Source organism: Puntigrus tetrazona, chromosome 5 (genome assembly GCF_018831695.1).
Source record: "Puntigrus tetrazona isolate hp1 chromosome 5, ASM1883169v1, whole genome shotgun sequence".
Lineage (NCBI taxonomy): Eukaryota > Metazoa > Chordata > Actinopteri > Cypriniformes > Cyprinidae > Puntigrus > Puntigrus tetrazona.
In genome coordinates, this window is record NC_056703.1 from 1483616 (window position 1) to 1497500 (window position 13885).

General features: G+C 36.8%; 2 protein-coding genes across 3 annotated transcripts in view; one reads left to right on the plus strand and one right to left on the minus strand.

Annotated features, from left to right (window-relative positions):
- Window positions 1-11072, minus strand: part of ksr2 (kinase suppressor of ras 2) — a 70284-nt gene extending 59212 nt beyond the window's left edge. For both annotated transcript variants that reach the window (XM_043240640.1, XM_043240639.1), the window contains exons 1-3: window positions 10328-11072; window positions 6223-6363; window positions 3277-3427 (exon numbers count right to left, since the gene is read on the minus strand). In XM_043240640.1, the coding sequence (XP_043096575.1) occupies window positions 3277-3427; window positions 6223-6363; window positions 10328-10504 (469 nt within the window). In that variant the 5' untranslated portion in view covers window positions 10505-11072. The remainder of the gene's footprint in view (window positions 1-3276; window positions 3428-6222; window positions 6364-10327) is intronic.
- Window positions 11073-11312: 240 nt separating this feature from the next.
- Window positions 11313-13885, plus strand: part of rfc5 (replication factor C (activator 1) 5) — a 6924-nt gene continuing 4351 nt past the window's right edge. The window contains exons 1-3 of the mRNA XM_043239848.1: window positions 11313-12507; window positions 13009-13073; window positions 13401-13537. Coding sequence (XP_043095783.1) covers window positions 12461-12507; window positions 13009-13073; window positions 13401-13537 — 249 coding nt within the window. The 5' untranslated portion in view covers window positions 11313-12460. The remainder of the gene's footprint in view (window positions 12508-13008; window positions 13074-13400; window positions 13538-13885) is intronic.

Consider the following 13885-nt stretch of genomic DNA (forward strand, 5'->3'; position numbering starts at 1 on the left):
ATAAAAGTAATCCATGTGACTCATGTAATACATTATATAAGTCTTATGAATTCTTATATACGGTGTGACTTATATTCGTTATTCACTGAATATCTTGCTCCACAACTCAGGTCACCGTTGACTTTGATTGGACGAAAAAAAGCGGCTTGGATCATATAAGAAGCAATGTCCTAAAAGTGGGTTTGGAATGACACGAGAGTGAGCAAATGATGATACGATGACATTTTGGGGTGAACTATTCATTTAAATGAATCAGAGTCTGAATACTGAACACTGCGGAGACGAGACGGGTGTAGAGAGACGGACAGAGAGAGAGAGACTGAGAAAGAAAAAGAAATCAAGATGACGAGAGGTGACATTTCTAAATTGTACAGCACGATCTGGTGAGGCCTGGAATCCCCTGTAGTCCTTGTGCGGCGCCTCCGCTGGACCCCGAAGGAGCCCATGCTGCGTTCCTCAACAAGCTCTACCAGCATCTTAAAAGCCTCTCTGAGCCCGTCTTTAAACAAAGCAATCCAGCCTGATCACACTTTCGACTGTGCAACCGGCGGTTAGCGCCGTGTCTGAACACTATCGCAGCGGGGAATCCACGTTTGTGAAAATTCAGGCGCTCCAGGGCAGCCGCACTAACGCTACTCAAAGCAAATACAGAGTCGATGGAGGAAAGATCGGACGTGAGGGCACTGGGCTTTTGGTGAAGAGATTCAATGACAGCAAACTGCATTACGTGCCGTCACATGCAAAAGACGGAGAAAAGACTTAAACATATAGGTTGTCTTAAATCACATCAAGGCTTGTGTAAAGTTGTATGCTCGATTTAAATGACCTGCTAAAGAACATGCCGGAACAGTTCTCCTTTGTTTTCTCACGATCCTTATTATAACGTTTACGCAACGTACTACCAGACTGAAAGAGCTTTGCTGCCCTCTGTTGGACATAACAGATATTTTTGAGTTTGCCCAGAAGGACACCTTTTTTGTTTTTTCAGAAATATTAAAAATCAGAAGAATAAAAAAACTATAGAAATTGTAAGACCAAATGTTAATAAATTGAAATGATATTTTTATTGAAATCTGCATTGTATATATATATATATATATATATATATATATATATATGTGTGTGTGTGTGTGTGTGTGTGTGTGTGTGTGTGTGTGTGTGTGTGTGTGTGTGTGTGTGTTTGTGTTGGTTGTGTTTGCATCATCTGTGCACAAATCGGTCAGATGATTTTGGAACTGACTAAAACGAGAGATGGATATCGTGCCAGTAATTTCAAAATGGCCAAATATGGGTTGTTTATTAATCATAAGTATCAATTAAATCATTAATCACAATGTCAGATTTGTCACACATTAACTTCCCTGCATGCAGAAAGATAATGATAACGCTCTGGGTAATGCACTTTACAGATCTACGGCTCTATTAGGGACAAAATGATTAGCGCAAAAGTTATATTATCTACCGATGGCAGTAATTTAAAAAGTGCCAAATGTGGGTTGTTTGCTAATCTGGCTCATGAGCGGGTAGCTGAAAAATGCTGAAGACAAAAAAACTTTACACACAGGTAACAAGAAAAAAAATGTATCTTCAGAGAGGTTTATCTTCGAGGGGGGGGGGGTTTCTGTCACACCACATTGATACATCAACTACTCACTTAATTATTAATCATATGCAACATTAAATTAGTAAACCGTTAACTTCCATGCATGCAGAAAGCTGTGCACATGCTCTGGGTGTCACACTTTATAGATTTATGCATTAAGGACAAAATGATTAGCAAGAAAGTCCATAAAGCAGGATGTTCCAGTCCTTTAATGATCAGTTATCAAGCTCTGACTTCATCACACGCTGGTGGTGACAATTTAAATTGGACTGAGATACTGAGATTTGGACATCTGGTCATCAGTAAACTCTTTTTCAGGTAAGAGCAGGAACTATCAGCTCCAGCTGTGGAGGCAGAGCACAACCCCTGCAGGAGGATCTAGCGGATCGTTTCCAGTGTGCTGTTACCTAACGCCGTTATCAAACCCTGCTGTCTCTCAGAGCTCGATGCGCTGCTGCTCTCCAGTGGTGGAAGCATGCATAAACTCGGCCCTGAAGCTCGTTTCAGTGAAAACATCTGGAGTAAAGCCTCATTTGACTAAAACCTTTAAATTAAATTAATTTATGAATTAGTAATTGAAGTTTGATTTAATGATGTAAATTAATTAATCTTATTTTCTTATTCCAAGCATAACACATACTGCCTAAATTCAGATTAAATGCAACGTTCAAGTTACAATTACTGATAAATGTAAATATAAATGTAAAAATGTGAACCTCATGGGGTCACATATGATTCAATTAGTCAATTAGTATTTCTGTGGAATTTACTCAGTACAGATTCATATTCATATATATATATATATATATATATATATATATATATATATATATATATATATATATATATATATATATATACATATACATATATATAGATAGATGTATATCTAATATATATATATATATATATATATATATATATATTTTTTTTTTTTTTTTTTTTTTTTTCTTAATAAGAATATTTCCAAATATCAGTGTTCAAATAAATGCATCTTACCAAATAAACATTGATTTTAACTGTTCATGGCTTATCCCAACATAATTAGAATTAGTTCTGTAAAATCTATAATAATGGGACATACACATTAATTTGATATTTTAAAAATAAAAGAGTTTAACATACTATACAGACTACACACAACACGAGTGCACAAAGCTCGCTCCCTGCAATCTGTAATTAATATACTAAAACACAAAATAAAAACGAACTGCATCATATTCAGTAAAGCTGCTGTATGACGGTCAGTATCATAAAGGTCTCTTTCTATCCCAGTCCGCAATAATTAAAACTCAGAGTTGTGTTGCCCTCTACTGGACGATCCCTGAACATAACCATGTGACCAAAATATATGGACACCTCTAATTAACTGTTCCAGTCATTTTTGTAAAAGCTCATTTAAATCCTATACAATATATTTTAGAGAGAATTTAGTGTTTTGGTTCTTTCCTGTAGCTTTTGCCATAAAGTATAGATATACAAACAGATATAAACGTCATAAACAATGCTAGATAAACAGATCGATAGATGGACCGACAGACAGCATTTGTCTCATCGGATAGTCAGACAAATAGACAGCATTTGTTTTGTACCGTTACTGTTAGTAATACAGGGCCGCAAGAAGGCTTATGGAACAGTTAGGCGATATTTTTAGCTGCGTCCCGTGAACTTACCTGATTTGTGGGCTGATCGTAGACATGTGAGGGAGGCATTGAGCCGAGCACATTCTTCATCGCTCGCTCCAAACTTCAGCAGCGCCTCGCACACCTGCTCGTCCGACATCTCCAACAGAGCCTCCAGAGTCAGCTCGCCTGGAGAGATCTCCTGCAGCAAAGAGCGAAGTCTGAGAGAAATCACTTCATTCACATGAGCCTCGGGAGATTTCGGAGCCGAATGGATTTCCAATGTGGTATTTGTTAAAATAGTGCACTACTGTTCAAAAGTTCACGGTCAGTAATATGATTTTTAGTACTTTTAATCACCAAGAAAGCATTAAAATGATTAAAAGGGACATCAACAATGTTTTATTCGTCACGGCTGTTTTGTAAGAGCAAATGTTTCCAAGGGATCATGTGACACTGAAGTAACGGCTGCTGCATTTTACTTTTACATTACAGTCACTTTTACAGTTCACTTTTACTATAAATGGAAAAGCAATCAAAATCACCAAAAGAGCAACGATACTCGAGTCTGTGTTAGCTCACACAGAGCAAGGAATTTTTCAATTCTATAATAAATGAAAGAGATAGAATAGAAAAGGAATAGAGCACACTGCAGAGACATTTTTTTGTTTGCTTTTGTATAAGGGGATAATAAAATAACCATAAGTCTAAAAAAGGGGCAAGTTTAATATATTAAGATAAAACCTTTTTTTTTTCAATTGTAAGAATACTTCAGAACATTACTGTTTACTGTAGTAATATTTTAGTCACATATACATATTTTTTCGCATACCTTTTTCTCAAACCTAATAAATGACAAGCTATTACCAAAGTTACCCATTTGTTTGTTATTATTCTGACAAAAAAAAAAATGATTTGCATTAATGGAAAATGTCAAAAATATATATATAAAATAAAATATAAAAATATATTATTTAAATTATCTTTTGATTCTAGTACAACACAAAAGTACTAAAAGTATTTATACAGTGTTCAGACTTCATCAAGAAATCATTTGAAATAATACATCTTTATAAATAAATATAATTACCTGACAGTATTTACAAATCTAATGCACAGGATATAGGAAAATGTTCATTTAAAACTTAATACAGACTAACGACAAAAAGACATGAGACTTAACTTGGACTCATAAACAGCAACACAAAAAAATAGCAATAAACATTGATTAAAAGAGCAGTAAACTTATTACAGCAAATGCTTTGCTCGGTGGTGATGGATTACAACCTTCGATTAACATGCAAGACTTAATAAGTATTATTATTTATATAACATCTAGCACAACGATCCCTGTCCGCTTTTTTCAACAGTCTTTAGTCAAGAATGATGCATCTTTACAAAAATCATTTTCAAAGTATCCTTACTTAAGAGTTATAAACCATAAACCAGCAGGTTATGATGTGAATCACGATATTACAAACGTATCATTAAAGTATTTTAAAATCATACAAAAAAGGCTAGGCTTTCTACTTAATGGCTCTAACGATGAAAACTCCTATAAATTCCATGAAGCACCGCAAGTGACATATTAAAAACAAAGGAGAAATAAAAATGCGTTGATTTAAAGACAATGGTCGTATATATATAGAGAAGCAAAGAGGTTGAAATAACATGTCTTCAGCAAAAGCGTATAACTCTGGTTGATTCCCCTATGCCCAAAATTAATACGTTTTTTTATTACAGGAGCATGAGGGTTGTCCTCTGGATAGCTGCAGTTCCCTCTCCACATCAGCAGGGGGCTTCAGCACTGGACAGCGACAAGGCCTTCAGAGAATGTGCTGTACTAGACTGTACCTTCACAACCTTATACGCCGTCAGACGGGAAATATGTCGAGATGTAAAATGCAAAAGCGGCTACTTCCCACAAAACATCCTGATGCTGCATTAGGATGCTCTCACTAAGACAACTTCCCATCTCTCCACGCACACGCTTTCACCTCACCGTGTTCACTTTGCTGCACGACTTTTAGATATTCATATATCGTTTTTTTTTATTATTATTGTTTTCAGCCTATTTTCTTTACACAGACAGCTTGAAATGAAGCACGACAATGCGGTGTGAATTAATTAAAAACTATCTACAGTGAACTATCCCTTCAAGTCAAGATTTAGCGACATTTTCTTATTCATTATGCTCATAGTAAACCGTTTTCATTTATTTGCAAATATTGTTTATGCCAGAGGTTATTGTTCTTACCGTATATAAAAACATAATCGTGTATTACTGTGCACCTCTAAAAGTTAGAGCTTTATTTACTTGCCATATTTACACGAGCTTATTCATTTCGGACCTTAATAACAGATAATATAGAAACGAAAGTTTTATGAGAAACTTTTTTATTGTCCAAAGACATTATCTGAGACCAGCGTTATTTTGGCATCACTGGTTGGTCTACTATAACGTTTGATATAAAACATTTTTTTGTATTTCATGTTAGATTTTATTTTTGTTAGCGCATATTTTAATTTCAAGTACTGTGTAGCATTAGATTTTGTTTACATTTTAATTTGACAGTTTTTGCAATTTTGCTTTTAAGTTTTAGTTTATTTAACTTTGATTTAAAAGTTTTTAATATTTTGTTTTGGTTGATGTTTATTAGCAGGTCATTTTTAATGGTTTTTGCTTAAGTTGAAGTTAACGATAACCCTGTTTGCGACATTTCTTTTTTTTTTTTTTAATTTACAGATTTCATTATTAATGTAAACGACAAGGCTGAATATATAAAACGAATGAAAGAAATACTAACAATACACCGAAACATCAGTAGCGCACTGGTAGCTCAGACAGCGTTTCCGTTTATCCCATACATGATATTTCTGAATTCGTGAAGTCTTAACTATTCTTGACAGGTGACTGTGTAATGGAGCTGTCCAATGAAATCATCCGTGGGGCGGGGCTTGTGTATGAGCGCACACAACACACAGGGCCGCACGTACCTCAATAACCTCCTTCCTCATGTTAACAATGCGGAACCAGTGTCCCAGCCGCGGGAATCCGTCCAAATCCACATTCTGCTCCTGTAAGGACACTTTACGCTTGTAAGAGAGCTGCCGACTAAAATACTTCACCAGTTTACCCTGAAAAAAAAGAGAGAAAGAACTTCATATAGCGCTCATTCAACAATATGATACCATTTTTAAAATGTAAATATAAGTGGAATATGAGTCGCAAATGCGGATCTGTAAGACAAGCTCTGAACGGGATGCTTGGAATTTTATCTGTCCTTCGTATCGTTCAATATTTCATGATCTCTGAACTGATTCTCAGCAATGCTGGAAAAACATGAATATTCTAAACCGGACCGGTTTCTCAAGACAGTGATGTCACCGCGGCCTTTGTGCGAGAAAAGAAGAGGGATGCGAAGACTTCGCATTTTAAACAATTAGGGAAAAACAGGAGGTAGCCCAGGGTGTTTTGTGTAGTAGAAAAACTGAAATAGTATTTTTTTTTCTCTCATGCACGTTTTAAAGACTTTATTTGCATAAATGCACTAAATAATTCTTAAATGTTCCTAAATATTCTGTCATATTACACTTATTTTCAAGATGAAGCGGCAGGTGGGTTAAATCAATGTTAAATTAATGCATTTTCTAGCTCAGGCAGGCCTATACCTGGGGAAAAAAGGTTTTGCGGTTCAGCTCCGTTCCCAGCATGCACCGGGGCATGAATAATTAATAAGGTTTCATTGTCTGCCTATATACCAGTTTTATTTACGCAGTCGTTGGGGGTTTTGTTGTCATATTTAGAAATGCTACGCATTTTACAGCATTTACGAGCAGCTTTGTGATGAACGCTGATGTAAATATGATCAAGCGCATCATTTGCACGAAATCACACGCAAATTAAAAACGTATTATTCTGTATTAACCCGAAAGCATCACATCTACTTACCACGTAAACTTAAAACGCCGCACAAACACTTTTTAACATCCTTATGATTTGTCCGTAAGCTTCATTATGCAGGAAGATCACACACTAAGGTAAATGTTGAAGAAAATAATAATAATAGACTAATATAGCCTTATGAGTTTATTGAATACTGTCCATCTGTAGTCTGTACAGCTTTATTTTGTGTTGATTTGATCTCCCATGGCAACAATGTTTGCTGAATGTTACCGTATGAAAATAAAACACATTGTCCCAGCTGAAATAGTCAAAGATTAAAGCCTAGAGACGTTTCTTCTAATGCACATTTCTCAATTCACTTCTTGAACTAAATACCCTTTTTGAACTGAAATGGACTGACCCAAATCCACCACACTCCCTCTTGTTATTTTAGAAAGGGCGCAGGTATATTTCCAACCCAAGAAGTTACACATTTTTGTCAGCTGATGATTCAAGACAGCAATTTGTTGCATTTTGTCCATTTTTGGAAGCTAGGAAATGAAAAAAAAGATAAATGCAGCAATCCTTCAACTCGCAAAAAAAATTCTGACATAACACAAAACTGCAAGATATGAAATTAGAATTCTAAAGGAAAATGTTGAGACATAAACTACTGAATTCTGACTTTTTTCTCGCAATTCTGAATTTACATCTCGCAATTCTATTTGCTTCCACCGCAGAAGAAAGTATTTAAAGTGGTCTTTTATCGACTTTTTATATTAGAATTGTGACATAAAGTTACTTTTTTATTTTATTCCATGGGGTTTTGTAGCCCGTTTAGTAGATCATATGTTGTTCCTAATGTCATTTAAGCCAATGGCAATTTGTCAGTAAAGAATATGCTTGTTATGAATATTATGAATTTAGAAAGCAACATAAATTCTAATCCTTGATTAGAAAATACTACAGATTCAGTACGTCAGTATTTGATGTAATTGAAGGACGTGGTTCGTCTAGACGACAGACAATGCGCTTTTGCGATATACTTTAAACCTTGAATGACTTTTTTATTATTTTTGGTAAAAGCTCATATATTTAAAGAGGGATCGCTGTATTGCTGGCACCGAATGCCATTACGCTTCGAGCGCCACTGCTGCCTGGTAAATTGAGGATGGTAATGCATATCCATCACCAGATAAACAAGCAAGAACCCCCTGATAATATCTAATGTTTGTAATTATTATTCCATCAACATGAACAAACAAAGTGCTTCATTGTGACATGCTGACACTAGTGACGGCTGCAGCCGCCAGCCAATGGAAAATGGGTTTCCCCACATCAAGAGAAAATACTAGAGAGCTTCTGAAAAGCAGACCGAGTCGAAAGAAATGGTTAACACTATTCCAACGTGCGTGCAACAGCACATAATCAGCATCAAAAGTGTAACACAGCTACACAGATATAATAAAGTAATAATTACTATGTCGTAAAGATCAAAATAACTGAGCTATTCACATGATACTAATAGCGGTGTGATACAGCCTACACATCAGGCCCATAAGCAGAACTATTAGTTTATTGCGTCTGCACAGACCCAGTCTAATGGAAAACAATATCCGAAGCCGAAACATGCTGAAAAACAGCAAAAAAGTCAACCTACTGACTGCTGGGAGAAAAATAGTGCCAAATAATATAATTGAGTGGAAAAATTCCCCGAGAGCCACCATGGGTCTTAAGAACTAGTCTGACCAACTAGCAAGGGCTTACTTTTCCAATACATATAAGAATAATCCACCTTTTCATAAATCAATTTATTATCAGTCTTAAAGAAAAAAATTCAATTACTAACTTTTTTTATATGTCAGTAGCAGTAGGCTTGTAGGTAAGCGCAGGTTTATTTTGTATGATGGTTTTTAACATCTAGTTCAGAACTGGTGTTTTAAATGTTGTCATCTTGAACCATTACCTCTCGAAACAAGTAAAAACAATACACTGATCATTCTCAGCCTCGCTGTATAATTGTTTCATGATTCACGCAAGCCAATAAAACAGAGCGCAAACCGGTAGCCTGATTCCCAAACCGACTGTTAAGATTCGATTCTTTTTAGTGTATCAAAAACATGATATGATTACTGATATAAATGGGTATAACAGCGTAGAATTACTTTTTTTAATAAAAGAAACAATTTTGAATAGCTAAACGGTTCCTGAATGAATCTGACTCCCTTGAACAGCAAGTGAGTACTTTCATCCAGTTTTGTTGCAAGACCTAAATCAGCTGCCTGCTTACAACCCATTCATATCAGTATGAACATGAACAGTGTATTGTTTTATTTTCATTTATTAATTTACCTTTTTGCAATCAGTGTTTTTTTATTATCATTTAGGCATGTGTTATTTTTATTTTTTTTTTACTTATGGGCAATGTTTCACAGAATTTCGATGCAGAAATCTGTTCCGTTCGAGTCTAAAATGATCTCATCATCTGGCAACAAGCTGCTCGAGGCAGAAAGCAGCACGAGCTGTTAAACGAAAGAAAAGTGGCTCGAATCGAATCCGCAAAGAAACCCGAATCATTTAGGATAATCGGAAAATGAATCGACCCCCATTCCCAAGTTTGAAACACATTACATAAAAAGAAAAAAAACAGTAAGCGACGTTAAAACAAAATGCGAAGAAAAGTCTGTTGTTGTTGTTGTTGTTTCCCCCCCCCAAAAAAAGCATCACATCGGCCAATCTGAACTAGCTATCTGGTTTTTGAAAACCCCCGTATTTGGGCGACCACTACAGTACATGCAAAACCTGCCATCGTTTCAAAAGAAGATATCTGGGACAGCACCTCTGGTTGCATAACGCAATTTAAAACGATCTGGCGTTTGTGTAGTACGAGCGGTCGCTTTAACCACGGGGATGATTTAACGACGAGGACATAAATTAATGTCAACAATAGGCCCCTTTCGGTGTCCATGTTAGCAGCGCGAGCGCGCGAGCCACCTTCTTCACCACCTGCAGAATGCGCACTGCAGCGCCAGCTTCTTCATTTATTACGCCAATACAGGCAATCCCCGAGACGCAACTTTAACGGGAAACGCGTTCAGAGACGCAAAATCGCTCGACGTGCATTGCACGCGCACAAGCGTCCGCTCTCGTGACATTTGCAGAAATGCTGGGGCGCAACATTCACATTTGGGCTCGGGCAAATGGACGCTCGCTTACCTCCAGCGTTCGGATTTCTTTTTGTGTCAAGTCGTTGGATGTGGCACATTTGGTCCTCAGACCTTCCAGGCTGGAGATACTAATGTCTATCATGTTTTGCACCAGTTCGCACTGCTGCAAGGCTTTTTGCAAACTCAGATGATGCTCGTCGCTTTTGGTCATATTCTCCTCGTCCATAATTTGGGAGCAGTGGTCCGTCTCTTAAGTGCGGGCTACTTTTTTTTTTTTTTTCGTTCAATCAGATTAGACAACACTCGGATAGCGCGTTCGTGAAAGCGCTAATAACGGTGTGTGATCGTGAAAAAACTAGACTCTACGTGTAAGGCGATTCCATTGTTGATATCCTGATATCCTGACGGCGTTGTCATCAGGGTTGCACAGTTTATGTTTGATGCTCCGGCTTGACTCTACCATAACACACAGACATTGAAGGAAGGAAGGGGAAAAAAACACAAATCAGATCCTCGCTGCGGTGGCATCGGCTAGATCCGTTGCGCGCGCGTGAAACGCAACGCAAATTCAGGCATCTTCGTCAAAGGTGATAAAGGAGGACGTCGGGTGTCGTTTCTTAACGATAGCGTCTGGTTTGACCGCACGTATTCCCCTTCTGGACCATCATCGGCTGCATCCCGGCGCTCCCCCATCACACCGACATGTTCGCGTCAATCAAATTCACAGCAACAGCATCAGCATCGCATCGCCGACACAAGCAGGGGGAGAGTTCTCGCGAGATAAGCATCAATGCAGTGAGCTCACTGTTTGAACTCGGAGAACCTTTCTTTTAATCAAACCAATGTTTTATATGCTCAAGCATATATATATATATATATATATATATATATATATATATATATATATATATATATATATATAAAAGTAGCTGAAGTGCCTGTCAAATGGAAGAAGCCATACTGCACTGCCAGTACTTTCAAAGTGACAGGTATCAACTTCACTTCATGAATGTTAGAAATCACAGCGATATAAACTGCAGGTCAGGAACATCGATTTAAGAATATAACAATAATAATAATATCACTGAATCGCCAAGGCAGTCTAGGATGATGATTTTAGATGGTTTGCACTGGTCTAACAACAACAGACCAGCATCGGTCAAGACCAGATGTTATTGTAATTATTGTTATTGTAATAAGCCTGATAACAAGCCGGTGCTCCACACAGAGATCTAAACCGATCGTGAACTGTCTGGGGTGACATAAAGAAACAGAACAGACTGAGATAGACCGAATCCAGAAGATCTGGCAACGCCTACAAGATGCTTCCAGAAACCTACCTGCAAAGCTACAGCACTGTTAAAAGTTTTAGTCACTTGTTTAAAGTGCTGTAAAATGAGGACGATGTCAAAAAAATAACGCCATAAATAGATTGTTTTTTTAAAGAAATAACTTCTAGCAACTAAATTTAATCAAAATTTGGTTTGACTATCCTTCATTTTTCCAGGTAAGCTTGAATCTTGGAGACGTTGCAGTTCTTCTGGATTTAGTCTGTCTCCGTTTGGTCAGTTTTTTCATTTCTTCATGTCATTCCAGACAGACTATGATGAAGATGATGATGATGAAGATGATGATATTGATGATGATGAGATCAGATCTGTGTGTGGATCACAGGCTGTTGTCAGACCTCTTGTGCAACCAAAAATACGATTAATGCCAAAATGAATGTTTGGAATTGTAAACTGATATTTCCTACTGACACGCTACATCAAAATATAGAAATAACTGACAATGAAAATACTAGTGTTCTAATAATTAGATAACTAATATGCTTCATGTGCTTTATCATTTTGCGTGAACACTTACATACTTACAGTAACTATTCCAGCAGCGTATTATGGAATACAATTGCTTCTTGATGAATACGTCCTTTTAATAAATGATACTTTGGAGGGCTCCAAAAGTCGATACAGCTAATTGCTAGTGACTTTGATTTTCTAGTCCGAAACTCTTATTATGAAATCACAGCAAGCTATTTCCTTGTTAAACCCCGCCTTCATTAAACGCGCGTTTCTGATTGGTCGAGAATCTGTCAGCAAGCGGCCTTCGCCGACGGAACTTTGTGTAGTCAGAAAAACGCGCCAAAGCACGTCGCGGGGCTGGTTGAACAAAATACAGGAGGATGGCATCGACAAGTAAAGCACAACCTCAGACGAGAAATTTACCATGGTAATGTGCTTTGCCTTAGCAGTGCAAATTTCCATCTTGTGTTCTTAATAGCTAAAAGGTGTTTATGTTACTTGATGCATCCTTTAGCCGATATATGCAGCGCTGCACAAGTTTTGCTTTGTTTACATTTGAATCGCGCTTATTCTTCACTTATGACCACATGAATTTATAGATATTAATTCACTATGGGCTGCAGTTGAGCTCGTCGTTTAGTATGTATGAAATCTATACACAAGAACGCATCAGACCTGCGTTATTACGACAGTTGACATCGGAAGTCGTTCAGTTCACTGCAAAGTAGTCCTTATTAAAGCACGTGTCTGAAATGATAAACTCTGTATTAATAATATGCGCTTGCGATGTCAGCTGCTCTCATTATAATAATACGATACTGTTGATATGAGGCAGTTCACGTGTCATTTTAAAAATGCATTTCACTAGACTGAAACGATATGAAAGGAAAAATGATATTTTAAATTTTTGTTATTTCTTTGATTTCAGGGTTGAAAAGTACAGGCCACAGACATTAGATGACCTCATCTCTCATCAAGACATCCTGAGCACAAGTAAGCAGTTGTCAATGAATTATAAATTATGCTCTTATTAACAAACTAATATCAGCACTGTAATCATAATATACAGTAGAGTCTATGTGAATTGTTTACCTAAAATTAAAATTCAGTTGCACCCATGTAAAATTGTATTTTTATTTATTTTTTATTTAATATTATTTTACACAAAACTATATGGATTCGGGAGACTTAAATATATATTCCAGAGTACTTTTATGGTACTTTTGCATCCATTTTTTTTTCTAATATTCTGTAAATAATTCTGTTTTCTATTTAAATAATTGTTTTTTTATTAACGTCTACTTTCCTTTTCATCCACAGTCCAGAAGTTCATCAGTGAAGACCGACTGCCTCACCTGCTTTTCTATGGACCTCCGGGAACGGGAAAGACCTCAACTATCCTAGCATGTGCCAAACAGCTGTACAAAGATAAAGAGTTCAACTCCATGGTCCTGGAGGTACTGTGGTAGTTTGTTTTGTTTGTTACAGATGTTTATTAGATTTGGGAAATTTAGATTTCTCAATTTTTCCCAGAAGGAAATATGTTCATCCATTTATAGGAATAGTTCGCCTAAATATGAACTCCGTCCAAGATGCAGATGAGTTTTTGTTCATCAGAGCAGAGCATTTCATCATTCGCTCACCAGTGGATCCTCAAAAGTGAATGGGTGCCGTCAGAATAAGAGTCCAAATAGCTGATAAAAATATCACAATCCACACCACTCCAGCCCATCAGTTAATGCCTTGTGAAGTAAAAAGCTGTGTGTTTGTAATGAACAAATCCACTGAAACATTTTTAATCCCAT